The 27,991-nt window shown below is 56.8% G+C and overlaps 2 protein-coding genes across 4 annotated transcripts; one reads left to right on the forward strand and one right to left on the reverse strand.

Moving 5' to 3' along the window:
• Nucleotides 1–301: 301 nt before the first annotated feature.
• LOC102113313 (cationic amino acid transporter 2-like) lies at nucleotides 302–7,938 on the reverse strand. Its single transcript, XM_088063548.1, has 12 exons — nucleotides 7,925–7,938; nucleotides 6,413–6,785; nucleotides 6,145–6,300; nucleotides 5,730–5,898; nucleotides 5,361–5,497; nucleotides 4,752–4,974; nucleotides 4,154–4,290; nucleotides 3,704–3,806; nucleotides 3,440–3,582; nucleotides 2,931–3,097; nucleotides 2,266–2,374; nucleotides 302–2,009 (listed from the first exon to the last, which is right to left on the reverse strand). The coding sequence occupies exons 1-12, from the start codon at nucleotides 7,931–7,933 to the stop codon at nucleotides 1,855–1,857; spliced, it is 1,881 nt and encodes a 626-aa protein (XP_087919674.1). The 5' UTR covers nucleotides 7,934–7,938; the 3' UTR covers nucleotides 302–1,854.
• A 2,319-nt stretch (nucleotides 7,939–10,257) lies between these two features.
• On the forward strand, nucleotides 10,258–26,355 carry ANXA6 (annexin A6). 3 transcript variants are annotated; one of them, XM_005523586.3, is made up of 26 exons: nucleotides 10,258–10,398; nucleotides 12,722–12,782; nucleotides 15,427–15,511; nucleotides 15,662–15,756; nucleotides 15,915–16,028; nucleotides 16,114–16,204; nucleotides 16,312–16,391; nucleotides 16,468–16,524; nucleotides 16,671–16,764; nucleotides 16,847–16,942; nucleotides 17,190–17,248; nucleotides 17,523–17,645; nucleotides 17,813–17,871; nucleotides 18,297–18,372; nucleotides 19,262–19,343; nucleotides 19,562–19,656; nucleotides 20,088–20,201; nucleotides 20,616–20,706; nucleotides 21,128–21,207; nucleotides 21,404–21,457; nucleotides 23,199–23,216; nucleotides 24,035–24,131; nucleotides 24,431–24,526; nucleotides 24,804–24,862; nucleotides 25,592–25,714; nucleotides 25,997–26,355. In XM_005523586.3, exons 2-26 carry the CDS (start codon nucleotides 12,765–12,767, stop codon nucleotides 26,054–26,056), a joined length of 2,016 nt encoding a protein of 671 aa, XP_005523643.1. In that variant the 5' UTR covers nucleotides 10,258–10,398; nucleotides 12,722–12,764; the 3' UTR covers nucleotides 26,057–26,355. The 3 variants fall into 3 exon arrangements, with proteins under 3 accessions (XP_005523643.1, XP_014108714.1, XP_014108713.1); XM_014253238.2 differs by having other exon boundaries at nucleotides 10,355–10,499; XM_014253239.2 differs by lacking the exon at nucleotides 23,199–23,216.
• The last annotated feature ends 1,636 nt before the right edge of the window (nucleotides 26,356–27,991 follow it).

The following is a 27,991-nucleotide window of genomic DNA, read 5'->3' on the forward strand; positions in this document are numbered from 1 at the left end:
GTCTGTGTGAGTGTGTGTGTGTGTGAGTGTGTGTGTGTGTCTGTGTGTGTGTGTGTGTGTATGTGTGAGTGTGTGTGTGTGTGTGTGTGTGTCTGTGTGTGTGAATGTGTGTGTGTGTGTGTGTGTGTGTGTGTGTGTGAGTGTCTCTGTGTGTGTGTGTGTGTGTGAGTGTGTGTGTGTGTGTGTGTGTGTGTGTGTGAGTGTCTCTGTGTGTGTGTGTGTGTGTGTGTGTGAGTGTCTCTGTGTGTGTGTGTGTGTGTGTGTGTGTGTGTGTGTGTGTGTGTGTGTGTGAGTGTGAGTGTCTCTGTGTGTGTGTGTGTGTGTGTGTCTGTGTGTGTGAATGTGTGAGTGTGTGTGTGTGTCTGTGTGTGTGAGTGTGTGTGTGTGTGTGTGTGTGTGTGTGTGTCTGTGTGTGTGAATGTGTGAGTGTGTGTGTGTGTCTGTGTGTGTGAGTGTGAGTGTCTCTGTGTGTGTGTGTGTGTGTCTGTGTGTGTGAATGTGTGAGTGTGTGTGAGTGTCTGTGTGTGTGAGTGTGTGTGTGTGTGTGTGTGTGTGTGTGTGTCTGTGTGTGTGAATGTGTGAGTGTGTGTGAGTGTCTGTGTGTGTGAGTGTGTGTGTGTGTGTGAGTGTGTGTGTGTGTGTGTGTGTGCTGGCTATAACAATTACAAATCTGTAAGAAGCAGCAGCCTCAGGAATCCCATGGCAGAGGTTTGGGGGACTGCTGCAGGAGCATCCCAGAGTGGGGCTGTGTGCTCCACACCCCGTACAGTGGGAAGAAGGGGAAGGGTGGGAGCTGGCACCACAAAGACTCTTTTGAGTCTGAAGCTCCAGATGAGGCCCTTAAGGCCAATCCCCATTTTCCTGCTCCTTTCCTCTTTTCCTTCATTTCAATGGGCTCCCAGCTCAGGGCAGACTCGGACCCTCCCAGCATCAGGGCCACTGCAACAGCCACTTCCGTCCTTTGTGCTGACCCTTATCAGGAATAGAGCAGCTGAACAGGCAGCCAGGATGGATGTGGGGTCCAGCTCTTACCCACACACCTCCATGGGGTGGCCAGAGGGGGAAATGGGGAGCCTGCTGTGTCAGAACCATGTCCCACCAGGGCACCCTCTGCTCCACACATCATCTGTGCCTCCCCCTGGTGCTGTAGCACCAAAGCAGGGGATGCCCAAAAATCCTGCCTGGTTATGGATCAAGGGATCAGGATTTCTGGACAAAGGGATATGAGGCTGCTGGGGTCTGGGATCCTGCTCTGGACACCTGATACCATGTCCCAGTGCCCCAAAGGCAGATCCTGCGTGGGACTTGGAAGAATGTGCCCGACTCTGGGAAAGGGGACACTGGGAACTGAGGAGGAGGAATAAATGAGTGCAGAAAAGAACTTGCACACTAAGAAGAGGGAAAAGCTTGGACCAGGCAGTACCTTGATGGTCATGGGGGGAATGACAGGTCAGCTCAGGCTGGGTGCCCAGGCAAAATGGAGGGTCAGGACAGCACAAGAAGCCTCCACCCCATTGTGAGCAGCTGAAGGAACAGGGTGGGCAAGGGGGCCTGTGGGGAGCTGCAGGGAAAGGTTTCAAATGAAAAAAAAAAAAACAAACACAAAACTACAGCCCAGCAACAGCAGCAAAATCACTTGTGTGCTTTATCCTCTCCAAACAGAATTCCTTCTGCAGGGGCTTGCTGTGAGGATTTGGGTTGCTCAGGAAGGTTCATGAGACTCGGGGAAGCTGCTCCTGCAGCTCTGGCAGGGCTCGCCTCCTCTGTGGGACAGGACCCACAGCCCAAGGGGCTTCCTTGCCCCCTGGGCACAGGATGGAGGAAGCCAGGCACTCAGGAACTAGCCATCCCCTTTTATTGCCCTGGAGCAGATGGGCACAGGGCAGTCCCACAGGGCTCCAGGGCCACCTCCCTGGCTCTGCTTCCTGGCAGCTCCTGGGGCTCTGTCCCTTCAGGCCAGTGGCTCTCGGTGCTGTGCCAGATCCCATAGCCAAAGTAAATGAGGAAACCTGGAAAAGGGCAGAACAGGGTGTGTATGGACTGTTTCTCTTCCTTCTCCTCCCAGCCACTAAGTGCTCACCCCTTCCTTTAGGCCACCTATCAGAGGACACGGTGCTCCCACCACTGCTGGACATCAAAGGTCAGCATCTCCTCCCTCCCCACCACCACTCAGAGCAGCATGAGTGCCACGGGTTCTCAAACCACCAGAGCCCCACCCAGAGGGGCTGGTGCCAGCTCGGGGACCTGGTGAGTGGCTGTGCTTACCCACAGCCATCCAGAGCAGGTACCGCAGCCAGGCGGCCGTGCTGAGCTGGGCCATCAGCACAGTGTTGATGGAGATGCTGAGGAGAGGCAGGAAGGGCAGGCAGGGAACCTGCAGGGAGCACAAGGGTAAATTCCACAGTTAAATACAGCTCTTTGCTGCTTTGGCTAGTTGTCCACAGGCAAGAGGAAGCCCGGCCTGGCTGTGAGGTTCAAAGATCCAAGCTGGAACTGCAGCCTGTGCTGGAAAGGGGTGTTTGTGGATGGTGTTTTGGTTGACAGGTCCTGCACTGGGGCAGGAGGTACAGCAGAATTTGAGGTGGGAGCCAGCAAAGCATTCATAAAACTAAGCCAAGGTGTTAAGGCCAGGTATCTCTTTACTGAAAAGTAGCTGATTCCCCAGCAGGCACAGGGCTCAGTTGGGAGATGCCCCTTCAGCCCACAGGTCATGGGGTGAAGAACCCTCATGGCCCCTATAGAAAACCCCACAAGCTACATGCCGTCTCCAGCAGTACCTTATTAACGTGGATGCAGCAAAGATGTGCCTGACCTAAAGCTGAGGGAACACCAATGGCATCCTTTCCCCACAGGGCTGCAGCACTTGCCTGCTCTCTGTGCTCCAGGTCGTTCTTCCTGGGTACATCCCAAGGGTTGGGCTGGGTGCTCACCATGAAGGATGCTCTGTCCCGGCTCTGAGGCTGCCTCCAGATGAGAAGAGCTGCTGCCAGGATCCCCAGAAGAGGCAGGGCCAGAGCTGTGATGCACCAGGCACCACCAGTCCACAGGCAGGGCAGTCCAGCAGCACTCACCCAGCTCAGGGCACAGGCCAGGGTGGCTGCAGAGGGACCACGGTGTCAGGGCAGCTTCCCTGGGCAGGGCCCATCCCTCTCCCAGGCTGCCATGGTGACAAATGACAACCGGGGGACACGCCTGGGTGGCTTCTCATGGTGGGTTTAGCTTTTCTCTCCAGTCTGGGAAGCAGAGGGAGCAGGAGATTTCCTGAGGTCCCCTTGGGGCAGCCAGCTGTGTGGCAGTGGGGTGAGGGCAGGAAGGAGCCAGGCAGCTGCTGGGCGGTTTTCAATGGGCAGGAACCACCAGCCCTTGCTACAGCAGGGATGTCCCCCATGGCTCCCCAATGCCAGCTCCTGTAGAGCCCATCCATCATTCCCAGACATACCTACAGCTGTCAGAGCCCAGACCACCACAGCAGAGGAGCGAGGGGTGGCATGGGGGGGCGGCTGGACCAGGTGGTCCCACCAGAGCTGCACAGCTGGGACCTTCCCCGCAGGAGTGTCCCGAGCGCTGGGCTCAGGCCGATACCTGAGGAGCAGACATTGGAGGTCAATGCACATAAACCTGCACCTGCAGTGCACCCAGGCCAGAGCCTGTCCCAGGCATGGCCCACACCAGAAGCCCTGTCCCCTGTCCCCCACAGTGTCACCTGAGCAGCAGCACACAGCCAGCCACTATGGAGTAGGCCAGCAGTGTGCCAATGGACATGGTGTCTACCAGGGCCTTCAGGTCGAAGAGAAGGGCCAGGAGAGCTGTGGGGAAGAGAAGCCCTTTCAGCCTCTGAGCAGAGCTGGCAGTGCTGCTGTGCCCACCTCAGTCATACTCTCCTGACCTCCCATATCCCCCTGATACCCTCTGCAACAGAACCTCGATGAACTGATGACACTTTGGTCACTAGTACATCCTGTCACCTCCTGCCTGGCAGAGGCTGAACCAGTGTCTGGGACACCATCGAGGTGTCCTCACCCACCGTGAGGAGATCTGTGTCTGGGTGAAGAGACATTGCTCAAACAGCTGCAGTCAAGCTAGAGGGGAAAGAGGACACCCAGCAAGCCCTGCTCACAGGTAAGGGTAACCCAGGCACCCTTACCTCACCCACCTGCCACTCCCCCAGACACCAGAGTTGCCACCACCGGGCACTGACGGCGACTAACTTTGGCCAGAGGTTTGAAGAGGAGCCCATCTCGAGCCATTGCATACAGGATCCGTGGCATGGGGAGCATGGAGCCCAGGAGGCTGCATGAGAGAGGGGAGGAGATGGGGGAGAGGCGGGGAGGATTCCAGGAGGTGCTATCCTGCCTTCTGCCCCTCCAAGGGAGATCCCATTCATCTGTATGGCCTATAACCTTCTCAAGACCATCTAGCAAGATCATCACCTTCCTCACCACCAGATGAGGGACAGTGTCAGGGAACACAGGGGTCTGCAGTCACCTGTGCATGCCAGAACATCTCAGCCCACTCTTGTGGACATGGTGCCACCTGACCACTTCCTCCAGTGGCATGCCAACAGGTTTGGCTGCTCTCAATCAGGAAGAGCCAGGGTGGGAACACCAGGGTTTGTGTGGAAGGGGTTTTGGCCAAGCAGGAAAGGCAAGGAGGAATTCGGGAGGAAGGGGATAGGGATATCTCCTTGGATGTGTTACAGCTCCAGTACCTTGCTCTGAACCACAGAACCACCATCAGAGGACTCTCCTCACCTGGTGGTCAGGGCACACAGTGACCCCACAGCCACGGCATACTTTGCAGCGCTCCAGCCAATGTGCTCAAAAGCCACTGGCAGTGGGCTCATGGTGTCCAGGAGGTAGTAGGGCATCATCAGGGTGAGGGCAGCAGACACCCCAAAGTAGGCCAGGAAGCAGATGAGGAGGGACAGAATGATGCCCATGGGGATGGATCTCTGTGGGTCCCTCACTTCTTCCCCTGGGGAGGACAAGCTCAGCTGTAGGAACAGATGCTCCTTTAATGTGCATGGCATGCTAAGAGCCCAGCTCAGGCTGGAGAGCAGATCCTATATCCCCCCAAGAGAGGACACAGACCTTCTGGCAATGACCACTAGATGTTCTAGTGAACATCTAGTGAACATCTATCCCAGGGATATTGGGATAGAGAATGTCTCTGCTTCAGGATTAGCCCAGACATTCCACATGGACACTTAGAAAAGGCAGGAGGGGGTGGCTGCAGCACAGAGCTGGGAATGTGCCCATTTCCCAGCCTTACACCAGTTCCCAGAGCTGTTGGGCCACTCACTGCCACAGCCCCCCAGCCTGCACAGAGGGTCCCAGCAGCAGCACCTCCACCTCATTTACCTGTGGTAGCAATGCAGTCAAATCCAACAAAGGCATAGAAACAGGTAGAGGCTGCAGCCAAGGTCCCAGTGAAACCATAGGGCATGAAGCCTCCCACCCCAAAGGCACTGGTCATGTTGTCCACCATGGACTGGTTCCTGGGAGGAGGAAGAAGAGTCAGGCAGTGCATGGGGGTCAGTGCAATGGGACTCCAGGATGGGGTCAAGTTGAACAGTCTATCCAACCCACTCAACCCAGCAGGACTTTGTCTCTTTGACACATTTCCAACATTCAGAAACAGAGAAAGTGGTATCTCCTGGCATAAAGCATTGGGGTGTTGACACCCACCCAACTCTGAAGGCAGCACGGGGAGAGTGAAGCCCCTCATACCCAGCCTCGTGGGCAGCTGCCTGTGGCAGGTCGTCCTCCCTGAGCCTCCAGTTGCTCATGTCACCTTTGATGAAGCCACTCACTGTGACAAAGAGCAGGACGAGCACATTGAGAGCTGTGAAGGCTTTGTTGACCATGGTGGACTCCTTCACTCCAAAGGAAAGAAGCCCTGGAGAATAAAAAATCAAAACTGGATGAGCCCCCTAGATGACACTAGGGTAGACATTACCAGGGAGGGTGGAAAAGGGGGGCAGTGGTAAATTCAGCACAACTTGCAGATTTCCCCAATTCCCTATTCTTTGCTCAGGGAAGTGGCAAAGCCTCAGAGGGATCGGCCGCATTCTGAAGAGCCCATGGTGGGGTGAGGAGCTCATCATCACCCTGATGGAGAGTGGCACAGGGGGAGGCATCCTACCTGCCAGCAGGACCACCAGGCCTGCAGCAAAGGCATCTGGGTGCTCTGCCAGCCCCACAGAGCTCATGGCTGCGTGAGCACCCAAAAACCTCCCCATCTTCTCGCCAAGGAGCTGGTCAAAGGTAGCGCTCCAGGCCCGGGCAACGCTGGCTGTACCTGGGGAGAGGTGATGGCTGTGTTCTGGTGTTCTGGTGGTCCTGGGAGGTCTCAAAGGACACCCAGCAGAGCCACCAACACAGTGGTGGGAGGGATCACGAGGGCCTTGTACCGATGACGTAGGACAGCAGCAGGTTCCACCCAGCGAGGAAGGCCCAGAGCTCGCCCACTGTCACGTAGCTGTAGAGGTAGGCAGAGCCGGCCAGGGGCACACGGGCCCCAAACTCGGCGTAGCACAGCCCTGCCAGGGCAGACACCACAGCTGCAATCAGGAAAGAAAGGACGATGCTCGGGCCAGAGCTGGTCTTGGCCACCTCCCCTGCCAGGATGTAGACACCGGCCCCCAGCGTGCTGCCCACTCCCAAGGCAACCAGATCCACGGTGGAGAGGCAGCGGCGGAGGCTGGAGCCCTCTGAGCTGGCCGGGACTTGTTTCCTGCGGGAAAGCAGCTTCAGGACGGAGCGTAGGCGGCCCCAGCACGGCATCTGCAGGAGAGGAGAGCAGCAGGCATGAGGACACTGCTGCCCCACAGGCACTGACCACCCTGGGGATGTGACACAAACCCAGCCTCAGTGGTTTGCTTGCAGCTCCCACCATTCACACAGCGCTCATGGACTTGCTGGGTGCTGCCTGTTTTCTGTCTCTGCCACAAAACCAGCCCATTTTGGAGCAAGATGGGGCTCAAGAAGCTGTGCTGCTCTCTCATCCCCCGTGACAAGTGGAGCTGTGCATGACTGGGGTTTGTTTGGTTCTGTCCAATTTGTGAGAGGGGACAAGGACATGTGTTTGTCCCCCTGCCAGCTCAGAAAGTCCTGTTGCTCCAGCAGCCTCGCCAGCAGCAACACACAGCCAGGATTATCCCACCTTTGACACTGAAATGATTTGAAATGCAGAACCCATGCCAGAGAAGGAAGGATGGGAGATGCTCTGCTTCTGGAAATTGCCTTGAAGTGCACTTGAAGGACTCACCTGCTCAGCTGGAGATGCTCGCACAGCACCTGTAACTGTGGGTCAATGGCACAGCTCAGGTGGAGGCTGGATCCCCTGGCCCATCACCCTGTGCAGTAATGCTTTGGCTTGCTGGGAACACCAGTGGGGATGTCAGCCTGGCAGAAACCCCAAATTGTGTGACATCTGTGCTTGGGGGAAGGTGTGCTTGGTATGACATGCCTGGGGTTTGTGTTTTCCCCCAGCCTGCACATCCTTTCCCAGGAGCTCCAGGACTGCAGAACCTACCTTCACATCCCATGGTGTTGTCAGACCTCCAGGTTACCCCACAGCAAAGCAAAAGCTGTGCCACACACTCCAAATGCCATAATCTGCTATTTACACGTACAGGAGCTGGCTGGAAACCCTGTCCAGTGGCACATCCCTGTGGCACAGGGGACACGTCATCCCTGATGTGGCGTGGAACTGGAGGGGGACAGGGACAACCCTGCCTGGCACCCAGACCCGCAGGATGAGGTGTTCCTGGTGGAATCTCCAGGATAAATGCTGTGCCTGGGGGGTGAGGAGCCGCTGCCCTCCCGCCCCCCCAGCAGCGCCTACCCTCTGCACAGCCCCAGTCCCGCCCAGGGCACCTCGCCCCGGGGATTTTCCCTTCTCCTGCAAGCAAATCACTCACCCCAGCCATCCTTTGCTCCAGCGGCAAGCTGGTGGGGACAACGAGCACCAGGCATGCCCCCCTAACGCTCTCCCCTTAAATCCCTTGTGGGAGCACCCTGGCCCTCCCCGCTCTGACCACTGCTCCGGGCTGCACAATGCACAATCTATGCAGAAATATTTTTCCCACAACGCCTTCCAAATCATACACACAGCCTACAATGCTAATGGCTCAGAGGCATTATTGAGGGAATTTAATTTTCCAAGCCCCCTGGGCAGGTGGAAGGGAGCTCTGTCCCTCACACCAAGAACCACATCTCAGTCTGTGGAGCTGGTTTTGGAGGAAATTCAGGCAGAGAGGAGCAGTAACAAGGCTGGAATGGGGTTTAGGGGTGTGTGCACCTAAATCTATGACTGACCCCAGCTCCCCATGAGGAACACAGAGGGAGGTGAACAGGTCCCTGAATGGACTGCAGCACCAAGGCAGAGGAGCACAGACCCAGCTCCATGGGATGCTTGCAGCAGCATGTCCAGCTGTAACTCCCCGAAGCAAAATCCTGAGGCTGCTTGCACTTCCCTGGTATTTGGGCATTTCTGGGGTGTAGCTCACAGGGGCTGAGCAGCAGAGTTCAAGCAGGGGCAGGGGTAAGTCCAGAGTTGGGCTTAAATGAGGGCACAGGGCTGTGTGAATGGGGGTCCCAGGTAAGACTCCTTGGGGACAGTAAGGCACATGAGTGTCCTTGGGCACCAGCATGGCTGTTCTGCACGGCTGCTCCTGGCAAGGAGAGGTCATGGAGGAAGTGATGGGGTGACCTGGTTGGTCATCAGCATCCTGGGAGAAGAGGACCAGGTCTGGGCTCTGAGGGGAGGCTGAGAGAGGTGTTTTGGTAGACATGCCTGGGATGAAGACCTAGCTTTGATTTTATTGTAGACAGTGCTCAGGCTGAGTCTGCTTACAGTATTTTGAGACAAAAAACTCTCAGGCTGTGGCTCAGCCCATCCTCTGGTTTTCAGCTGGCAAGGAGCAGAGGAAGGGAGCAGGAGCCATGCAGGAGCAAAGCAAGGAAGGATCCAGAGCATCTAAAGCACAGATGTACACTAACCACAAGGCTCTCATGTCCTGGCTCTATGGGGCAGCCCCATACCTAGAGACCCTGTGAGCTGCTGGACTGGGAGCACCTCTGGGGCAGGGGGGCTCAGCACACCATGGCCCAGCTGGGGAGAGCAGGGCTGTTGTCCCACGCTGCAGCACAGGGTGAACAAAGCCGTGCTTGTCACCCACGCCATCTCACACGAGGGAGGTCTCCAGATACCAATGCCAGCCCAAGGGAACATTGCTGAGGGAAAAACAGGGCAGGAAGGAGCAGCCAGTGCTAGGAGGCCGTGAGGGTCTCCCCCTGCCAGGCTCCTCCAGGGGAGCACAGCCCTATGTCTGCATGCCAGCCGTCCAGCATGTCACACCCAGCCTGGGCCCACACTGCCCAGCTCAGGCAGGGCTGAGCAGCTCAGCTGCCCTGCAGCCTCAGAGAGATGCTCAAACCACTGGGTACCATCAGGGCTGGGATGCCTGAAAGGTTACACACCAGCAGCCTTCAGCATCTCCAGGGCTCCGTGGGTTTATCTGCTCTGGCTGGTGTCAGACACCACCGCCCGTGGCTCCTGGGAAGCCCCACCAGCTCCTCCAGCCCTGCTGAGGTCTCTGTGCAGGCTGGGCAAAGGGTGGTGGCAAAGGAGCCGGGTTAAACGTGGGTGAGGCACAGAAGGAAACGGCCTCGGGGCACTGCGAGCAACGGTACAGCCTGCCAGGAGCATCCTGGAGAGACTCATCCTGCATGCCATCCGTGTCTGCAGCACGGGAAGAAAAGATTGGGTGGAAAACCATCGTGCCAGTTCGGATCCTGCCCCGTGGGTGCTCACTGCAGAGCCTTGGTCAGCACCTCCCTCCTTAAGTGGGCCCTGGAGGACCAAGGTCGGGCCATTCTTCCCTCAGACTCCTGCAGAGAGTCAGGGATGGACATTTCCCAGCCATGAGCAGGGAAGGGTGGATTTGGTGCAGGAGGAGGTGGCTGGCGGCAGGACCGGGAGGCAGCGGGGTGCCCTGCGCCCGGCGCTCACCAGGAAACCGCAGCTGTGGGGACAGAAGGGGCGACATTTCCGTGGCTGAAATGCAATCGCCGGTATTGCCTGGCAGTGTGCGTGTCACCGCTGCTGGCACAGCGCCCCTGCACACCCCAGCGGGGCTCTTGTGCCGGGGGTTCCGCACAGCGGGCAGGCTCGGCTGATTTTGCGGGTGACATTGAGCGCCGCCGCACCGCGGGCACCCCGAGGCCTGGCGTGGCACCGGGGGTGGGATGTGGCCCTGGCCACGGCAGGCGGGGACTCGGGGGCGGTGACGTCTCGCCGTGAGGAAACAGCTGCTGGCCAAGGACGAGCGCTCGGCCACAGGAACAGCCCGGGCGCGGCGGCGGCTCCTGCGAGCGGAGGCTCCGCGCTGCGGTCAGTGCCCGCTGCGGGACGGGGCCGGGCGGCGCCGGCCGCTTTCTTCCGCAGCGGCCCGGGGGGAGGAAAGTCGTGCAAAGCCCTGGCCGGGCTGGGCGGTGAGCTGTGCAAGCGGAGGCTCCCTCCAAGGGGTGGCTGCAGGGGGAATCCCTGGGGTTCTGGGTTGTTTTTTTTTAATGAAAAATCTTTGCTTCTTGGCAAGCCCCGGGGGGCTGCGCTGCCGGTGGGTGCTTTTTGAGGTGGGGCTGCGGGCCCCGCTGGGTGTGTCCCGGCCGGGATGCGCTTTAGTCCATGCTTTGGTGCTGCAGCGGCTGCGGAAACACCCATCCCTCCTTCCTTCCAGCTGGGATCCAAGCTGCGGACCCCCCTGGTTTGGTACCCACCAGGTTTTGCGCAGGTAAACTCACCCCGCAGCTGCCCAGGGGCTCGGAGCTCCTGAAGGCCCGGGAGGCCTTTTGGCAGTAGGGTGGGGCAGGGAATTTTGGGGATGTCCGCAGCCCCACCGAGAGGATGGATGCCGGTATTTTTCTTAACCCGGGGAAGTTGCTTTGCTTCAGGACAGCGGGTGTTGTGGCCTCTGTGCCGGGGAGCCCCGCAAGGCAGTCGGGCTCCTGGGGTGCAGCCCCTGAGCTCAGACCTTTGGAGAGGCTGGAGGTGCATTGCTGGCGGAACAGAGGCTTCCACAAAGGCTGTGCACATCACTGAGGATTTCTCACGGGATCCCCATAACCCACGTTTCTCCGCTGTTGGGTGGGGGGCAGGTGTACCCCCATGCTGGGCCACTGCTGCCCAAAGGATGGGGGGTGTTTGTCCGAGGCTTTTCCCGGGGCTGCTCTCCCGGCCCCTGCGGAGGTGTCAGCAGCAGTGGGGTACAGGGATGGGGCACAGGGATGGGGCACAAGGATGGGGCACAAGGATGGGGCACAGGGATGGGGCACAGGGATGGGGCACTACAAGGACAGGTCAGGGACTGGGTGTGCTCGGCGATTCTCCACCACCACCGAGATGAGTTGGGTGGTCTCAGCCCCGATGGGACATGCATGGAGTGAGGGAGAACGACTGTGCCATGCTCGAATTTCCCCTCTGCCAGGAGGGTACACGGCTTCATGTGCAGGCTCCGAAGTGGCGTTAACAGGCTGCGTGTGCCTGGGGTGGGATCCCTGGCACCCATCCAGCATCCGGCCGCAGTGCAGCCCCACTGCATGTGGGGACCGTCCCGCAGCCAGGAGCCACGTGAAGGGGGTGAGGCTCACAGCCTCCCCAGCTCGAGAGGGAAAGGGAGGGGAAAGCAGCTCTGGGTTTTTGCAGAGCTTTCTCCCCTCAACCAGGGTGCCTGTGGGTGCTAAAAGCTTCCTGTACCCAAGCAGGGGGACCCAGCTGCACTGATGGCTCCAGGGTAGGGTTTCCCCTTGCATGGGTGCTCCTGCAGGGATGTGCAGCCAAGCCAGGGGAGTTCATGTGATTTCTCTTGCTTGCTCCATGGCATGAAACCGAACTCGTTTGGGGTCAAAAATCCCCCAGGGTGGCCCTGGTCTGCTTTGAATTTTTCTGCAACGTGTCTCAGAGGGAGGGTGAAGGAGCCAGGCGGGGCTGTGCCTCATGGCTGGCCTCAGCTGACGCTCAGCGGTTCATTCATGGCTGGGCTCCATTTTCCAGCTGTTTTTCTCCCTCTACCAGCTTCCTCGGAGCAAATGGCGCTGTTGGGGGACTTTTTTTGAGAGCCCATACCGCAGTGGGTTGCAGTTATAAATGGTGCTGATGTTCGAAAACAACCTGCGAGTTACCCTGGAAACCCAGCTGTGTTTGCTGGTCTCCAAGGATGTGTGGGACTGATGGTGGCCTTGATCGCTGCACAGAAACTCAGATAGTGGGGATATTGTGGGGGCTGCCCAGCACCATGTGACAAGGAAATGTCCCCAGCAGCTGCTAAAGCTGGGGTGGCCCCAGGGCTTGGGGCTGCAGGGGAGCAGAAGTGACATTGAGGGGCGCAGCGAGAAGGCCCAGCCCTGCAGAGGATGCTCAGCCTGTTTCCATGTATTCAGCACATTTTTACCCTCTGGTTTCTCTTGGTGCTGGCAGGAAGCTGTGCAGCTGTGCACTGCCCCTGGCCTGTGGGGTCCCCTCAGAGCCAGATATCAAAGGCTCAGTAAGCACAGGGTGGCTGGCAAAGCCCCTGTCCCTGATCCATCCTGCAGCACCTGGTATTGCTCTCCCATGGGCAGCACAGCCACACCCCAGGAGGGAGCAAACCCTCCCTTCTCTAACACCACTTGCAGACAGGAGCCTTGGCTCACACTGCCCTTTCTGTTCCCTTCCACAGCTCCTCCTTGCCCTCATTCCAGTAATTTCCAGCTTGGGAAGCCATGGCACCCCAAGGAAAGGTAAGGGTGACCTCCACACGGCAGGGTTGGCTCCTGGGCTGCCGCAGGGCAGACCCCAGAGCTGGGGCAGGATCTCCAGCAGCAGCAAGGACGTGGTGACATGCACGGACACCATGCTGCCCTGAGCCTGTTTACATTCCTGCCTCTCCAGCCAGTGCTGTCTGGATGTGATACAGATGGGGAAAGTGTTGGGCTGGGGAGCAGGGACAGCAAGGAGAAAAAGTCCTTTGGGACCACAGAGGGATGGGGAAGAGAAGCAGGGCCATGAGAAGGGGAGGAGAAGAGACGCTGCACTGGGGATTTGGGCATTTGATGGAGAAAACACCCTCCTGATCATGTTGCAAGGCATGCAGCCCTGTTTGGGCCTTTCCCCTCTCCCCAGCCTGGATTACTTCCCGCTCCAGACTGGGGCAGGTGCAGTGTGGCAGCTGGGTGAGCAGGTGCTCCCCTGCAGCCAGGAAAACATCTCAGTGTGGGTCGAAAGCCCTGCCTCGGTGGGCGGCCGTGGCTGGCTCAGTACAGCCTGCCTGCAGGCAGGGGAGGAGTCCCAGCCCAGAGCCCCCCTTCTCCACTGCTGGGAACAGGCTCTGCTTTCCATTCCCTGGAGAAATCAAACAATTATCTCCTCCAGCCTTACTACCCAAAGCTTCCTGCCCAGCTAAGGCAGTGGTTGCTGTAGGTAGAGAAACTGAGGCACAGTGCAGGTGAGCATTTTCCTGCAGTAAATGGTTTCCAGGACCACAAGCAGCCATGGGGTAGAAGAGAGTGAAGGCACACTGGGAATTTTGCTTCCGCCCTCCTGGCCCCAGTGTGGCTTATTTTTAGCTGAGAGGTCCCGGACAGGCCGGGATGACTCAGAGGCTGGAGGAGGGGAGGCGGGAGGCCCCTGGGAGCTGAAACAGGATGGAAAGTGGGATGGGGGTACGAAGAGTATGCAGTGGGTAGATGCTGTTTCCATCCTAACTGATGTTCCCCCACTTCCCTGGGGCTCATTCCCACAGAGAATGCAGGGAGTGTGGGAATGCAGAACACTGAGCTCCTGCCTCAGTTTCCCTTGCCCCAGTAAGGCAGGCAGTTCATGCTTCAGTAGCTCAGCAGGCAGGAACACAGCCCTTCTCTTCCTCTCCATTTAACCACAGCCAACATCTTGACTTCCCTGTACCCTCCAGCCTCCCCTGTTCACTCCTGCTGCCTCCAGGCACCTCCTTTGCCTTGCAATTTATTTCCATCTCTGCAAGGCATGTGTGTGGGAGCAGCTTGTGCCAAGCCAGGAGGGTCTGGGAGCTGCCAGGAAGTGGGGCTAAATCCAGCTCTCCTGATGAATCACCTGCAATACGATCTGTTCCGTGCCTGCCTGGTTCCCTGGAAGGGCAGCATCTCCTCTTGGTCCCTGCCACACGGAGCACCAGTGCCGGCAGCTCCTCCCAAGAGGGCCTGTGGGATGTGCCCAGTTTCTCTCTGGCAAACAGGAGGAGAGGCTGGTTTGTTTCTGAAGGTGCTGGGTGGGATGTGCAGCAGAGCTGTTGTGCTGTGACATTGGGATGGGACCCAGGAGGGTGGTGAGTGTGGAACTGCCCTGAGTCCGTCTCCTTGGGTTCATTCCTGGAGGCACTTCCTGGGTCAGGGACATTGATGTTGGTCTTCTCCAAGGATGTGCTGGCTTTAGATGTCCATGCTGGCAGTAGGCCTGGGCTCTTCTACAGCTCCTGAGGATCTTAAAGAAGCTGTGCAGCAGATCCTGAGCAGATGAGCCCAGGGAGGTGCACATATTCAGCTGGCACATGGTACAAGCAGAGCCAAAGGAGGATGCTCAGTTTCCCAGGGTTCTGACACAGCTGACAGCCCCAGCTCAGCTCTCAGCTCCCTCCTGTTTCTCAGCAAGACTGCAAAGGAAATGCTGCTGCTCACTTCTTCCCACTCTGTGCTTCTGGTGGGGACGTATCCCTGTTCTTTATGTGGGGCCAGGATGGTTTCACATCTGCTTCCACTCAGAGTGGTGCTGATCTCATTCAGAGTCCAGCTCCAGGCTCCCATGGGGTGAATTCCCCTGGACAAAGCTGACCTGGGAAGGGGGATTTTGGTCCCTCCTTTTTCCTGAGGTCTCTTCTGAAGGTGTCATTCCTGGGGTCCCTGTTGTGCAGTCTGGAAGTGGCAGAAGAGCAGATAGAGGTGGATTTTATCAATCCTCAGGATTTTTCGGGCTCTCAGGAAAGTCTTTCCCAATATCTAGGACCTCTTCTCCAACCCATTGGATCAGTCTGGGTCCCATGGGAGTTCATGCTGGAGCAGGACAAACTGTTGGCAGCTCTGGTGCTTCTCAGTGTTTTCCACTTAGCAGCCCATTTGTGCCTGTAAATTTGTGTCATTGCTTGGAGGCCATGCAGAGCCCGGGCATCCTCAGCATCCAGAGTGGTTCCTTGCTTGCAACAGGCACTGGAAAATTAATTCCCTCTGTAGGGAGAGCAAATGGGAAAGGAAACAACTGCAGAGGAGAACAACTGTTTATGTCTGAGGTTGAGCTTTGCCTTGGGCAACCTGAGCCACAACAGATGTCACCTCAACCCTGCTCTGCTTCAACTTCTCCTTCCCCAATTGCACTGGGGCTGCTCCTTCCTCTTGTACCTTCTCCCCTCCTTTCCCATAGGTCTACAGGGGCTCGGTGAAGGATTTCCAGGGCTTTGACGCCAACCAGGATGCAGAGGCCTTGTACAATGCCATGAAAGGATTTGGTATGGATGCTCCTCCAGACTGCCCCAAGCTCTCCTGGTTTCCTTTCCTCCCTGGAGCCAGCTTGGCTCTGTTTTTTCCTCCCAGCCCCACCTCCAGAGCAGCTTTGGGCACAGCAGGGTGGCTGTGGTGACTCCTGGCTCTCCCCACAGGCAGTGACAAGGAGGCCATCCTCGACCTGATCACATCCAGAAGCAACAAGCAGCGGGTGGAGATCTGCCAAGCCTACAAATCCCTCTATGGGAAGGTAAAGCCAGGAACACTCCCTGGCCCATGCCCCCACTGCAAACACAAGTGGTCCTGGCTGCCACCACCCAGCCCACGCAGGGACCCACCACTCCCTGGACCCACTTGGAGATGCTGTGGAGCAAAGGATCCCCCAGCCCCTTTCTCCCCCTCCACCAGGACCTCATTGCAGACCTGAAGTACGAGCTGACCGGGAAGTTTGAGCGGCTGATTGTGAGCTTGATGCGGCCCCCAGCTTATGGAGATGCCAAAGAGATCAAAGATGCCATCTCGGTAAGGGGTGGGCACGCCCCCCAGGGCCCCTCTGAGGACACCCCAGCCAGCCCCACGGCTCATGGGGCTGTGTCTCTGCCCGCAGGGTGTTGGCACAGATGAGAAGTGCCTCATTGAGATCCTCGCCTCCCGCACCAACCAGCAGATCCATGACCTGGTGGCTGCCTACAAAGATGGTGAGGGCTGAGAAAGGGCAGGGACTGCCCTGTGTCCCCTTGGGCCACAAAAAGGGCACAGGTGAAGGGATCCAGCTTTCTAGGCCTGACCTCTTCCTCTTCCCCAGCCTATGAGAGAGACCTGGAAGCTGACATCGTTGGAGATACATCGGGTCACTTCAAGAAGATGCTCGTTGTTCTGCTTCAGGTATGTCCATCTGTCCAGCATCTGCAGGTGATGGGTGCCTGTGCCCTGCAGGGCTGAGCCCATCTCTCTCCCACAGGGTGCCAGGGAAGAGGATGATGTGGTGAGCGAGGACTTGGTGGAGCAGGATGCCAAGGTGAGGCTTGGCGGGTCACTGTGATAGGTGGTATCTGGGCAAGGATGGAGCTGGTGGCACTGGGACATCTGGATTTAGGCTGCAGGTGGGTGGGTGCCAAGGGCAGCACCCTGAGTCAGGCTGTGCTACCTTCTCCATCCCACAAGGACCTGCTGGAAGCTGGCGAGCTGAAATGGGGCACGGATGAGGCCCAGTTCATCTACATCCTTGGCCGGAGGAGCAGGCAGCATCTCCGCCTGGGTGAGCATCACCTGCAGGCTCAGGGTGGGCCTGAACATATCTTGGCAGCTTCTGCAGGCATCTCCTTGCTCTCATCCCACAGTCTTTGATGAATATCTGAAGATTGCTGGGAAGCCCATTGAGAGGAGCATCCGGGGAGAGCTCTCTGGTGACTTTGAGAAGCTGATGTTGGCTGTGGGTAAGCCAGCCCTGCATGGGGATCCTGCAAAAACACACCACTGCCCTTCCTGGACTGGGAGGGCTCAGCACTGGGGCCAGCAGGGTCAGGGCTGTGGCTGTACCTGGTATCAGGGAGCTCAGGGAGGCTCCTTCAGGATGGGTGGGGATGCTGGCTGTGGTTCCCATGGGGTGTGGGTGCTCAGAGACTGGGGGCACTGGTGAAGCTGGGTGCTGGCATCCCTCACCACACCTCAATTTCCCTGCAGTGAAATGCATCAGAAGCACAGCAGAGTATTTTGCTGAAAGGCTCTACAAAGCCATGAAGGTGAGTGGATTTTCCCTTCTCTGCAGGGTCTCCCCAGCACTGCAGGGATCTGGCCAGAGGAGGGGTCCCCTTGCCATGGGGTGCTGCTGGAGAGCAGGGTGACACAGGTCTCCATGAAGGCAGGACTTAAGTGACCTGGGGTCTCTGCCCTTCCCTCCAAAGGAGTTACTCCTTCAGAATCAGGGCTGGGTAGAAATCAGATGGAGGGTCTTACATGTGATGGTCTGAGTTGCTTGGCCATCCCAGGCTTGATGTGGGGGTTGCTCCACTGCAGGGCCTGGGCACGAGAGACAACACGCTGATCCGCATCATGGTGTCCCGCAGCGAGATCGATATGCTGGACATCCGGGAGGTGTTCAGGACCAAGTATGAGAAATCTCTCTACAACATGATCAAGGTAGCTGCTGGGGTTCCCCACTCACCCTCCAGGCAGCTGCTGGTGCTGCCTCCCTGATGATGCCTGTGCCCCTGGGAGGGCTGTGCTGGGTGTCCATCTCTGAGGACACAGTTCACTGCCTTGACTCTACCTACTGCATGGTTCTCTGTCTCCATCTGCCTTTCCAGGAGGACACGTCTGGGGAGTACAAGAAGGCTCTGCTGAAGCTGTGTGGAGGGGATGATGAGTAAGACCACTAGTGACCCCCCTTTGTCCCTCTTCATCCCCTTGGTGCTGGGTACAACATCTGGGTCAAAGCCTGGTGGAGCACCTGCACCAGCAGCACCCACAGTGACTGGTTGGGTACAGGGGGCCCTGTGGCCCCTCTGCATGGCCAGCCACACTGTCGTGGTTCCTTCTTGGCTTGTGGGAGCCCTGCAGGGCAGGGCCAAACCCCTGGAGGGAGGATGCTCTGGTGGGGAAGGTTGGGATTCACCACACATTTCCTCCCATTCTCACCCATCCAGCCCCACAGCAAGCACCTGGGTCCTGCCCCTGTGCCCAGTGGATACAAAACACCCCTTGTGGAGGAGCAAGACAGGGTGAGGGGGGCTGTTTGCAGGTGCAGGGCCCCATGGCTCACTGTCCCCTGTCCTTGCCCTCCCATTGCAGTGCTGCAGGTGAGTTCTTCCCCGAGGCGGCGCAGGTGGCCTATCGGATGTGGGAGCTTAGTGCGGTCAAAGTAGAGGTCAGCACCCCCAGCCCCCTGCACCCCCTCTGTGCTGCCTGCCAGCTTGGGACCCCTGGCTGCTCCTCTCTGCCATGGGGCACAGCCAGCCCCGCACCTTTGCTCTGACTCTCGCTCCCCAGCTTCTCTTGATGCCATTCTCTGGTTTTGGGGTACGAGGTTGGCAGGATGTAACCATGGCAGGGCTGGCTGCCCCCCGTGGCCTCCACTAACCCCCTCCTCTCTCTGAGGCCTTCCTGCCTTGTGGCAGTGGGTCCTGCATGTCTCTGCAATGCATCACATGCAGCCCTGGCTCCAGTGCCTACCAAAGAACTCCTGCCCCCTGGGGCAGCCCAGAGCTGGCCAGGGCATGGCTGCAGTATGGGGAGAAGCAGCCTGCATGCAGCTGAAGCTCCCACAATGGGGTGCTTTGGGATGTGCAGAAAATACACCCTGAGCCCTACACAACACTGTGAGGATGGAGATGTGTTTGGAGCTGTAAGGACACAGGAGGATAGAACTGTGGGGTAGGAGTGGGCATCCTTTCAGCGACTCCTCTTCTGTCTCTCAGTGACATGACCAGCCTAGGCTGAGATGTTCCAGGCTAGGGCAGGCAGGTGTGACACTGGGCAGGACACCGAGACTCCAGGAACTGTCTGTTGCTGTCTTCTTCCTGCTCTGTGCTGGTCTGGCTATGGTTTGCCCCTTAATGGAAGTGGTGGGGGGATCCTCACTGATCCCCAGGTGCTTGCACTAACACAGAACCTGCTTTGGCCTCAGCTTGCTGGGTGGCACCTTCCCTCCTCTCCATCTCCTCTCCATCCCTCCCTCTCTCCATCCCTTCATCCCTTCCTCCCTCCCTCTCATCTCGAGGGGGCTGGAGAACATAAACCCCTCTCTGCATCCACAGCTGCGAGGAACAGTGCAGCCGGCAGGAGACTTCAACGATGATGGGGATGCGCAGGTGCTGAGGAAGGCGATGAAGGGCCTGGGTAAGTGGGGACTGTGAGTTTCATCCCTTCCTGCTGCTCCTCACCAGCTCTTGGGGCAGAAATTCCATCCTGGCCCACACAGGGCTGCATGGAAACCCCAGGGGGAATAGAGATGGAGCTGGAGGAGCTTTCCCTTCCCTGCCTATCCTGTTTGTGTGGCGGTGTGGCCATGATCAGAGGTGACACGGTGACACAGTGTGGCTCTGCTGTCATTGCAGGCACAGACGAAGGGGCCATCATAGACGTGGTGACCAAGAGGAGCAACGCCCAGAGACAACAGATCCTAAAGGCTTACAAAGCTCATTATGGCAGGGTACTGCAGCCTCCATCCCACCCTGCTTCCTCCTGCCCACATCCTGTTCCCTTCCACTTGGAGATCAGCCCCTCACTGAAAGGAATCCTGCCCAGGGAGCAGTGGGCAGCTGGGGCACACTCACATGCCCTGGCATGACTCCCCCAAGGGAGACAGAGTTGTCATAGCAGCCTCCCACTCTGGGTGCCCCACCAGCCCGAGCGAGGGTGTGCCTTCCCCTTCACTTGCCCCATCCTCAGCTCCAAACAGAGGACTCCAGAGCCAGAATCTCCCCAGAGCCACCCGAATATGTGACTTTAAACTGCTCCAAGGGTCTTCACAGATGTCTCCAAGCCCTATGCTCTCCTCTCCTTTTTTTTGTCTCATGTTGCCTCAACTGGTCCATCCCTGCAGAAGCAGCTGGGGGCTGAACCCTCAAATGCTTTTTGCAGGACCTGATGGCAGACCTGAAATCTGAGCTGTCTGGCAGCTTGGCCAAACTGATCCTTGGGCTGATGCTGACACCGGCGCAGTATGATGCCAAGCAGCTGAGGAAGGCTGTGGAGGTAATTGTCACACTGCTGGTGGCCCAGGGCTGTTAATACCCACAGTTTCACATGCCCCAGGGTCTCGTCTCCTATGGAGAAGTGAAAAAAATATCAGAAAGCACCAGGACAAAGACCTGTTTTGCACTCAAGACTTGCATGCCTCTTTGCAGCCCAGCATGCTCAGCCAGCTGGTAGCCACAGGGGAGCCAGGGTAGGGGCAAACCAGTGACATGCACTATTATCCACCAGTCACACCAGTTGGGAGCCCACTAGCAGCATACTTGGACACTTCTGTGTTGGTTCCTACCAGCCCTTGGGGCCATTTGATGGACATAGACCTGGACCCCTCCTTGCCTGGCACTGCAGGGCAGTGCCATCATGTCCCCATCTGGTGTTGGCACCTGCAGCACCCACCATGCCACTCTCTTCCAGGGGGCTGGCACAGATGAGAGCGTCCTCATCGAAATCATGGCCACGCGGAACAACCAGGAGATCAGGGCTATCAACGAGGCGTATCAGGAAGGTAGGACACAGGAGGGATGGGGGGAGCACACAGGTTCTGGGCACAGATCACACTGTACAAGGCCTTTCCAGAGTCAGATAAAGTTTTGTCTCTGGGTTGGGTTCCATGGCTTGGTGCTGTGATGTTAGTCCCTCCAGCAGAGCACTGGTCCTTGCCTCTCTCCATCTCGTGACATGCCCCAGCTCTGCCATCAGTGTTTCCTTCCCTGAGGGCTCTTTCACAATGATCCTATTTCCTCCAGAGTACCTGGAGCAAGAGGCTCTCCTTGTGCTCAGGGCATTAGAACTGCTGGGGTGATCCCCTCTACCCTGGGTAGATGGAGGCATCTGCTTCAGCCACACTTTCCATGGGGATCACGGGCACAACAGGCACTGGTGGGTGGGAAGCTGAGGTGCAGGGCTCAGCCATCCCTTCTCCACAGCCTACCACAAGAGCCTGGAAGATGACCTGAGCTCTGATACATCGGGGCATTTCAAGAGGATTCTCGTCTCCCTGGCTCTGGTAAGAGCAGCTTTCATTGGGTCTCCTCTCCCTGCCACAGGCAGTGCTGGGGGTCTGGAAGGATAGTGGCTGGAGAAGACAGAGCATCACTCCCTGGCTGGGCAGTGCTGCTGGAGTCTGTCTGCCACTCCCACACTTGGGGCTCTCCCAGGAGATGTCCCCTCTCCATCTTCATGACTTTTGTATCCAACTACAGGGCAACCGTGATGAAGGACCAGACAACCCCGCACAGGCACATGAAGATGCCAAGGTAAGACCCATATTGGCAGTGCTCTTGTGGACTTTGCATTAAAAAAATAGAAGAGGATGTTGCATGCCCTGGTCTGGAATTGACATTCTCAGGGAAGCAAATGCTGCTGGGCTAGGTCTCTGTAAACTGCAGGGGGAGATACCAGGTGAAATGACACTCTTGGAAGTAAAGCTCCCATGCCTGATTCCTGAAGCCCTTGACACTGCTGCTTCATGCATGGGGAGAGCCGTCCTAGGGAGTTCCCAACCAGTAGGCTACAGCCTTTTTTGTGCAGAGCTGCCCCTCTGGGGTTCAGCAACACACATTGATGCTGAAATTTGGCTCTTGAGCTGCAAACGCAGCTTTGGGCTGTTCTACAGGAGCCACCCACCTCCGTGTTTTGTGCAGGGGGCAGCCCTGACACGCTGGCATGCTCCAAACCTCTCCTGGGCTGTGGTGAGACACAACTGGAGGGAGAAGGCTGAGCAGCCAGAAGCAGTGCAGGGGGGTGTGGGGGCGATTCCCTAGCTCAGCTCCTGCTCCCAGGAGACCTGTGACCCATGGGCTGTGTTCCTTGACCTCCTGTTCCTCAGGGCTGCATCTTTTCTATTAGGGGCTGGGAAGATCTGTGCAGGGTCAAACCAGAGCTCTTACTTGGCTGCCCTGTGCCAGCGCTGGATGTTCCAACGCATGGGAGAGCACCACAGCATTCCCAGCAGGGCTGCTGCCAGCAGAGGGAGTGGATGCTGTGCTGCCTGTGTCCCTGTGTGTGCACTGCTTGTACCTGTCACACTCTCTGCCTGTCCTCTGCCCAGGCACTGCCTGCACCCTGCCACGCTCTCTGCCTGTACTGCTGCTGATGCCTTTTCAGGACTACCTAAAAACAGGCCAGACAAAATTAAGGGAATAAAAAGCAGTTAAAAAGCAGTTATTGAAGTGCCTTCAGATACATTTAGGGCACATGTAGCCCCCCAGGGGCTACACCCAAAAATGGACAATGGGTCACGGGTTTTCATACTTTTATAAGTTTGGTCCATTTTCATTTGGGGGTTAATCTTCCAATTACAACTTCAGGTAATGAAGACATTCACCCCAAGTTTGCTCCCCCCAAACTCACTTTTGTTTACATTCTTTGTGGCCTGAGGCAGTAAGGTGTCCTTGATTCCCAGGCCTAGAGAGGAATTGTTTTGTCTGACTAAAATGGGAAAGCAGTAGCTAGCACTCTGTATGGAGTTTAGAGTTATATATTAAAAATTGCAGGATAACAAATATATGAAAGATATAAAAGCTAAAATCCTAAGGCATCACTGCTCTTTCACTGCCTGCACCCCTGCTGCATGTGCTGCTGCCCACCTCACCCTGCTGCACAGAGAGAGCCAGGCATGACATGCACAGGGACGAGCCAGCCGGTTGGCACCTGACCTGGCACCACGCTGTGTTTTGTCAGCAAAGCTGCCCTTCCCCTCATCCCACTGGCAGAGGTGGGCAGGCTGGTGGAAACCAGTCTAGAGCCAAGCAAGGATGGCATCCAAGCTCCAGGGCTGGGGGACTCACTTTGTTTGGCCAAAGACCACCCTCTGAAGGTTCTGGTGTAGAGACCAAACTGGAGGAGGACACAGGTCCTGCTCATGGGGAAGCAGGGGACCTGGGGACAGGTAGTTTTAAGGGATTTTGCTAGACTTCCCTTGCTTTGTCAGGGAAAGATAAAAGTTGAGCAGCACCTTCTGACCCTGTTGTCTTCCTGTCTCTCTCTCTCCACCAGGTTGTTGCTGAGACCCTGGTGAGTGCCTGCCTTTTGCTCCTCACCCTTCTGCATGTTTGAAGGGATGCTGCAGTCCTGGGGTACAGGGCTGGGGCTGGAATTGCAGCCCCACCAGCCAGGCCTTTCTGACCACATGGGCTATGCTCACTGGCTTGGGACTCTGGTGTCCTTGTATCAGGACAGGGGACAAGGGGACAGATGGGACCTGCAATGAGGGCATTTCCCTGCAGCATGGGGCAGGAGAGGGGGGAAGCCGCCTGCCCTTCCCCTGGGGACCAAGCCTGCCCGCTGCCTGCATGTGGGACCCGTGTTCCAGGTAGTGTGGGACTTGGGGCTGGCTTCCCTGGCTCCCCAAAAGTGGGAACTGGGGAAGGGGTGACTCTCCTGCAATAGCCTAATGGATGAGATGAGCACAGCCTCCCACTGATGCCCACAGAGGAACGGCAGCTGTTTCATTCATGGGCAGCACTGTTGTGGCCCAGGGTGCCTTCTGTGTCTGGCAGCCCTGAATTTCCTCTTCAGGTGGTGTTGGTCACCCCTGAAACATCCTCCACAAAGGACAAAAATGGTCTTAACCAGGAGCATTGCAGAGCTTTTTCCAAAAAAACTGGAAAACATACTTTCTTAGAGATAATCTGTGAGGGTGCAGCTTCACATATGTGCAGAGGAAATGCCTTTTTTAGGGGCAAAAACTCCCCAGCTATTTTCCTGCTCATAAATGGTGACCCTCTTTACAAAAGGGTTTCCTGGCTGTCCCAGGAAGAACTGTTTGACACCTGTGTCCCTGTCTGCTATGTTCATCTCTCTGCTTCCCTCATCACTCTGTTCTCTCCCAGAAACTTGCGGATGTCTCCAGCAATGACTCCAGTGATTCCCTGGAGACCCGATTCCTCAGCATCCTCTGCACCCGCAGCTACCCCCACCTCTGCAGAGGTAGGATCACAGTTCTCCATCAGCTGCAACACAAGTGCTTGGATTTGGGCTGGGTGGGAGATGGGGAGACGGGGGTCCCCTCAAGGCTGAGCCCTGTCTCCCCAGCTGTGCTGGGGATGAGGCAGTCAGTGGGAGGAGATGGTATGGCCTGGCATTTGAGGTGGCTTGTTGAAGTCACCCAAGCCTGCTCTGGTCCCACCTGGTCCAGAAGTCTCCACGGCTGAGGCTCAAGTCTCCCAGGTGCCCAGGGCTGGGATGGAACAGCTCAGCAGTGACCCTTTCCTCTTCCCCATCCCCAGTGTTCCAGGAGTTCATCAAAATGACCAACCACGATGTGGAGCACGCCATCAAGAAGCGGATGTCGGGAGATGTGAGGGACGCCTTCGTGGCCATCGGTCAGTGCTCCCTCTGGACAGGGCTCCCCACAGGGCAGGCAGCCCCTTTAGCTGTCACTGCCAAGGCAGTGAGGCAGCAGATTCCCGCTGCCATTGGGCCATGGAGACTCCCAGTGGGGCATGGGGTTGGGGCACTTAGAGAGTCCCCAGAGAGGGCCAGGCCTGCACCCTTGTACCAAGGAGGGGTTGTGACTGAGGCAGTGGTGCCACAGCTCCTTGCTGTGGTGTGTCCCCTGGGTGCCATGAACCCACTTTCTGTCCCCTCTGTGTGTTGCAGTCCGGAGTGTGAAGAACAAGCCGGCTTTCTTTGCTGACAAGCTCTACAAGTCCATGAAGGTGAGGACAGACCCTCCTGGGGCTGGGCTATGGGAGAGGGTTGTACTGGGATTTCCTGGGACTGTGCTTTAACTCCCTGAAAGGGATGGAGTTTGTCCTCTGGCTGTCCCTTAGGGAGTAGGGAGGGCTGAGCTCAAAGCAACACCTGGGTTTATCAGAAGTGTCAGGCTGATGTCTTGTTCACAGCAAGTCCAGCATATGTCCAAGGAGAGATCATAGAACAGTTAGGGTTGGAAGGGACCTTTAAAGGTCATGTAGTCCAACTCCCTGCAATAGGCAGGGATATCTTCAAGACAGCTTAAGGCCCCATCCAACTGGCCGTGAATGTTTCCACAGAGGGGAGATCCACCACCTTTCTGGGAAACTTGGGTCAGTTTCACCACCCTTATAGTAAACAATTTCGTTCTTGTAACTAGTCTGAATCTTCTCTTTTAACTTAAAACCATCACCCCTTGTCTTATCACTACAGACCCTGCTAAAAAGTTTGTCCCCATCTTTCTAAAGCCCCTTTTAAGTATTAAAAGACTACAATAATGTCTCTCCAGAGCATTCTCTTCTTCAGGCTGAACAACCAGTTCCCTCAGCCCTTTCTCACAGGACAGGTGTTCCAGCCTCATTTTTGTGGCCCTCCTGTGGGCCTGGTCCCCAGCTTGGTCTGTGCTGGAGATGCCAGGAGCATCTGTGAGCCCCAGTCCCTGCAGGGCTTTTTGTTCAAACTCCCCCTTGCAGGGTGCTGGCACAGATGAGAGGACCCTGACCCGGATCATGATTTCTCGGAGCGAGATCGACCTACTCAACATCCGGGGCGAGTTCATAGACCTGTTTGACAAATCGCTGCACCACATGATTGAGGTGAGGGGACAGGGACATCCCTTCCTGGCTCTTCACCTTGTCTGGCTGAGTCCTGAGGGGACCTGAGCCATGAGCGACACAAGGGCTGAGCATCACCTGGGGAGGGGGAACCTGCCCCCATCAGCCCCAGTGCTGGCTGGTCTGGCTTTAGAGAGGATGTGCTGGCATCTTCCACTGCTCCTGCAGAGTGTTCAGGGCATGGAGCTGTGCCTTCCCTGCGCCCAGCACCTTGGACCAGGCTTCCCCAGGGCTGGTTCTCTGACATGGCTCTCCCTCTTGCAGAAGGACACCTCTGGCGACTACCGAAAGGCTCTGCTGGCCCTGTGTGGCGGGGAGGACTAGGTGCCAGCTGGGGCCATTTGTGTCTGAGCCAGCACACAGCCACTGCCTTGATGTCACCGCAGCTTCGGGGGCTTCAGGGGACGCTCAGTCCCCTCCAGAGAACAACTCACTTTGCGCTGGAAAGCAGCACCACATTGCAAGCGGGGCAGTCTCGGGGAGGGGAGCAGAGGGGTCTGGGTAGGGAGATTGTCTGTCTTGAAGCAAAATAATTCATACCCGAACATGTCACTAAACCAAGGAATTTACCCAGATGGAAAAGACAATTTTAAATCTGATAAATAAAACCTCACTGTTGCTGACCCTGGGGCGAGAACATTTGACTTACTGGGGCAGGTTTGGCTGGGACTGAGAAGCCTTGGTGTCTCCTTGCTCCCATAGGCAAACTCTGGTAAGAGCCCAGCCCCAGCTCCAGGGAGGGCCCTGAAGACACCACAAAATCTCCCTGAGCAACGCTTTTACTGAGAAAGGGGTTGAAAATGCATGTGGGGCTGGCAGCAGTGCAGGGACTTCACCAAGAGCTTCACTTCATGCCTCTGAAAATCCCCGGCAGGGTTCATGCTGTTGTGTGGATGATGCTTTCATAAACCAGAGATACAGATCAGACTTGATGGCATCCACCCGTCCTCGCACGCGGTTTCCTGTGCTTTCAAGCTGCTGAAGAAGCAGTCGAAAGGCACATGCCATAGAGGCTACACCCCCAAACAGCTTGTTTGCACTTCCCCCAACACTCGGGAGAAAAGAACTGGAATTTCCAAAAGCGGGAAATTCCAGCACTTTCAGTTGTTTCCAAGTCAGAACAAAAAGTTGTGAATACCCTAGTCTTCCTCAGAACAGCTGGGTGAGGAAAGCTTCACCTTCAAAATATCAAAGCAGTGTTAGGAATAATAACACAGTATTATTACAACACTTCAAAACCAGCTGAGGTCAAGAAGCAGCAACATGTAGAGACAAACCAGGGAAGCTGAAACAACTCAGCTGGGTATTATCCCACTAAAAATTCCCTTGATACCTTCCTGTAAAACATCCCCTTGTAAGAAAATAACCTTTATTGGGGCAAAACAGTCTGGTTGAAGCTTTTTTACCCTCCCTATACTCCCCCATAGAGATCTGTCTAGCTCTGTCTAGCCCCTGTGTGTAAGTAGGATTGGGCATCTGGGGGGGCTTAACACACCCCATGCCTGCAGCAGCCTATGGGTCACCTGCTTGGCCAAGAACCTGCTTCAAAGACTCTGAGCAGCTGCAGAAGTTGTTTTGAAGGGAGGATGTAACCCCAGTCTTCATCTGCCAGTCTCTTCCTGCGGTTTCACACTGCAGCTCCAAGCTTTGCAGCAGAGGCTTCTGGAGATGAGGGTGGCACAGAGACTGGGGAGCAGAGCTGGCCACCTTCCCACAGCTGGGAACAGGGCTCAGGGGTGAGGAAGGCTCAAGGAAGTTTTAAGGCATGGGTGAGCCCATCACTCCTGGGAGAGAGAGATTTGGGGCAGCAGAGTCTTGTTCCTCCAGAGCAGGGGGAAACCCTGCTCGGTGCTAGCACAGGGCCACAACATGTGAGCCATCATCTGCTTCATTCTTGTTGCCAAACAGACGCTCAGGGGTTTGTACCGGGGTGGGGGGTGTTCCCTGGGCACAGATGTAAACACTCCAGTGAACTTTCTGGCTGTACCACAATTGCTATATGCCAATGGCCAGGGATTTCACCACCCACAGCCTGGATGTCTTGGAGTGGCACAGGACCACAAGTCAGCCCCTCAGGGCAAGTCCCCAGCCTAGCTCAGGGTGATGCCACCACCAGGAGGACTGGCTGACCAGAGAGCACTGGTCCCAAGGTCAGGAATTCCCCTGGCGCCTGCTGCAGGCTGCTCCTACAATGCAGACAAGATAGCAGAGTCACACAATGTTTAGGGATAGGAAGGGAGAGTGAGATGGGATTTCCTC

The sequence above is a fragment of the Pseudopodoces humilis genome, chromosome 17 (assembly GCF_049639895.1).
Source record: "Pseudopodoces humilis isolate 2021_Gansu_Grassland_sample_001 chromosome 17, ASM4963989v1, whole genome shotgun sequence".
Taxonomy (NCBI): domain Eukaryota; kingdom Metazoa; phylum Chordata; class Aves; order Passeriformes; family Paridae; genus Pseudopodoces; species Pseudopodoces humilis.

Excerpts from the sequence above, each read along its gene's own strand:
- LOC102113313 (XM_088063548.1), bottom strand. Across the intron at positions 6,301-6,412 it reads GCTGCTGTCCTACGTCATCG|GTACAGCCAGCGTTGCCCGG; the intron begins GTACAAGGCCCT and ends ACCTCTCCCCAG. Across the intron at positions 3,583-3,703 it reads GGCTGTGTGCTGCTGCTCAG|GTATCGGCCTGAGCCCAGCG; the intron begins GTGACACTGTGG and ends TCTGCTCCTCAG.
- ANXA6 (XM_005523586.3), top strand. Across the intron at positions 15,757-15,914 it reads ACAAATCCCTCTATGGGAAG|GACCTCATTGCAGACCTGAA; the intron begins GTAAAGCCAGGA and ends CCCCTCCACCAG. Across the intron at positions 16,029-16,113 it reads AGATCAAAGATGCCATCTCG|GGTGTTGGCACAGATGAGAA; the intron begins GTAAGGGGTGGG and ends CTCTGCCCGCAG.